The sequence below is a fragment of the Neolamprologus brichardi genome, chromosome 22, assembly GCF_056152115.1.
Source record: "Neolamprologus brichardi isolate AB-2024 chromosome 22, ASM5615211v1, whole genome shotgun sequence".
Lineage (NCBI taxonomy): Eukaryota > Metazoa > Chordata > Actinopteri > Cichliformes > Cichlidae > Neolamprologus > Neolamprologus brichardi.
This window is the reverse complement of record NC_142124.1, coordinates 35,216,846-35,220,000: the sequence shown is the minus strand read 5'-3', so window position 1 is coordinate 35,220,000 and position 3,155 is coordinate 35,216,846. Positions and strand designations below refer to the sequence as shown.

General features: G+C 41.4%; 1 protein-coding gene across 1 annotated transcript in view; it reads left to right on the top strand.

Annotated features, from left to right (window-relative positions):
• The window catches only part of LOC148096873 (GTPase IMAP family member 9-like), a 6,745-nt gene extending 4,250 nt beyond the window's left edge, over positions 1–2,495 (top strand). Inside the window, exon 3 of the mRNA XM_087834856.1 lies at positions 2,205–2,495. Within this exon, the coding sequence (XP_087690982.1) occupies positions 2,205–2,495 (291 nt within the window). The remainder of the gene's footprint in view (positions 1–2,204) is intronic.
• Positions 2,496–3,155: the final 660 nt, after the last annotated feature.

Genomic DNA, 3,155 nt, shown 5'->3' with positions numbered 1-3,155 from the left:
ATTTTTGGGAGCATTTCAAGTTGCTATACATCAATACAACCATTACAGCCTAGATTTTAATAATATGTATGAATTAAGTGCATAGTAATTACTTAAATTGTAAAAAAGTGCAATAAACTATAAAAAAAATTGAAAATCGTTTTTGTTTTTTTACATAGATTTCTAGTTAGAGAAATTTAAGAGGCTTATCCCTCAAAACTGTAAATACAAAAAAGTTGCACAAAATAGTTTCCCACCACAGGAAATTTATTTTGAGTGCGAAACGAAAATAAATATTATAGTGCAAATTTGCAAAAAAGCAGCATATGCATCAAAATAAACTATTTCCAGCAGTGCAATATGAGTCCTAAGCATCCCAGAAACGACACAGAAAGTCATAAAGGCAAACATAACTTTTAAAAACACCAGTATAGGCTCATTGAGGCCCGGACGGTAAAAAACTACATTTCCGCGAAAATGACGTCACTTCCGGTTCCGGGCAGGTAATGGCGCACATGCGATAGTTCGCGCTGATGTCTAATCCAATGTAGGAAGTGTTATGAACAGCTGATCGGATCGGCAAAGCGTGTTTCTGGAATATTATGTTTTTGTTGCTGCAAGCGCTTTTTATGCAGTTTTTGCAAAGCTATATGTGGAAGGAAACTGTGACCTAGGACAAGCTGATGGCATAAGATGTAAGTACAACTCCTCAGGTTTCATATGCAAAAAAAATGATTGCGCTAGCTCACGTGGTTGCAGAGCTACCGGGATTTAAAAATAGTTATGCAAAACAGAGCGTGCCCGCTCCGACCGGTTTTAAAGGGTTAAGGGAAATAAATATGCTCAAAAAATGTATCAAAATTGAAATTTTAGTTCATGTGTACAATGTCTCTGCATAATAGTGAACATAATGCTGCCAAATTATAATCTGCATCTGACCTTTATTTTGCATTCATTTTCATTCCTCCAAAACTAAGGTAATATCCTCACTATTATGTTAATTGTTCCTTTTTCTCTTTATTCTTTATTTTACCTAATTTGGTGAATGCAGTAGGCACCAATTCACCAAAAAATGGGAACTAATGAGTTCCCGTTTTTCTTCAAACTCTATGCAACTGAGGTGCAACATCACAGCACATCCAATTAACAAATCAACTCATACTCAAATGTATGTATGAAAATATATAATCAATTAAAAAAGTACAGCAACTTCAACTTACTGTGCTTCTGCATGCACACCTTCAAGGGAGAGAGAAAAATCATGGACCACATGAGAAACCACCTGCATGCTTCTATGCCCTAACCTGACATTGGCTAATTAGCATGTTACAATAAAGTGCTGTACTTGACAAAGAAACAACAATTCACACTAAAACATCTAGCAAAACTGTGAGACAAAATGCACAAAGGGAATGAGCAGTGTTTGAATTACTTTTGGTTACTTTAACTGTGTTTATTCGCTCTGTAGCTGAGAACACTAGCGTACGCTCACCTCTCCTCAGCGAAGCCTCTAGGCGACTGAGGACAATAGCGCGCAGCTACAGGAAGTGACTTCATGAGAAGTCAAACGTAACACAAACAAAATAAATACTTCCAAAATATATATACAGAAAATATATAAATTAACACATATACATAACCAATACTGACAAAGCAAAATAACACTACAGGATTGAATTGAATTGAATTGAATAGCCTTTATTGTCATTGTACAAGGTACAATGAAATTGGAGTGCCACTCCCTTGGTGCAAAATGCAATAATAAATATAAATATAAAATATAAAAAGTACAATAAAACAACCGAAGTACTCAAACAATAATAAGTACGATATATACAGAATAGCAACATTCATATAATGATAGTATGAATAGCAGCATAATATAGTGATAGTGGCAAGTATGGTATAGTTAAGCAGGCTCAATTGTTTTGTGCTTATTTACTACGGTGATAGCTCTGGGGAAGAAGCTATCCCTGAATCTGTTTGTCCTGGTTTTATGTGACCTGTACCGTCGGCCTGACGGTAATAGTTCAAACTGTTGATTACTGGGGTGAGAGTAGTCCTTAATGATATTGCCAGCTCTGCTGAGGTACCGAGAGTTTGCAATGGCCTCCAGGCTGGGCAGAGAGCAGCCAGTGATCTTCTGGGCTGTGTTGATGACCCTCTGCAATACTTTCCTGTCTGCAACTGAGCACCCTGCATACCATGTTGTTATGCCATGTTAGGATGCTCTCTACGGTGGCTCTATAGAATGTCACCAGCAGCCTCTCCTCCAGGTTGTTCCTCCTGAGCACTCTCAAAAAATGGAGACGCTGCTGGGCCTTTTTTACCACCGCCGTGGTATTTGCAGTCCAGGAGAGATCATCAGAGATCTGCACGCCCAGAAACCTCATGGAGTGTACCCTCTCCACACGGTTCCCATGGATGTAGAGTGGGGCCGGGTCTGCTCTGCCCTTCCTGAAGTCCAAAATAAGTTCTTTAGTTTTCGTGGTGTTAAGTTGGAGGTTATTAACTGAACACCACTCAGTCAATCTGTTTACCTCATCTCTGTAGTCCGACTCATCCCCCCTTGAGATGAGTCCAACCACTGTGGTGTCATCCGTGAACTTTATGATGGTGTTTGAGAGATGGGTAGGGGAGCAGTCGGACGTGAGAGCGTAAACAAGAGGGGACTCAGAACACATCCTTGTGGAGACCCGGTACTGAGTGTGATGGTGCTAGACAGGTGGGGGCCGAGTCTAACAGACTGTGGTCTATTTGTCAGGAAGTCCTTGATCCAGAGGCAGATGGAGGTGGAGAATCCCAGGTGAGACAGTTTCTGGACCAGGATCTCCAGGATGATGTGATTGAATGCTGAGCTGAAGTCCAGGAAGAGCATTCTCACAAAGCTTCCTCGGTGCTCCAGGTGACTCAGCGCAGTGTGGAGCGCTATGGTGATGGCGTCCTCGGTGGATCGATTTGTCCTGTAGGCAAATTGATGGGGGTCCAGAGTGGGAGGCAGACCGGCCCTGATGTGCTGACAGACCAGTCTCTCAAAGCACTTCATCACTACGGGCGTAAGGGCAACAGGCCTGTAGTCATTTGGGCTGTCTACAGCCGTCTTCTTAGCGATGGGGATGATGATTGAGGTTTTGCGGCAGGGTGGGACGGTGTTTGATGACAAGGAAAGGTTGAAG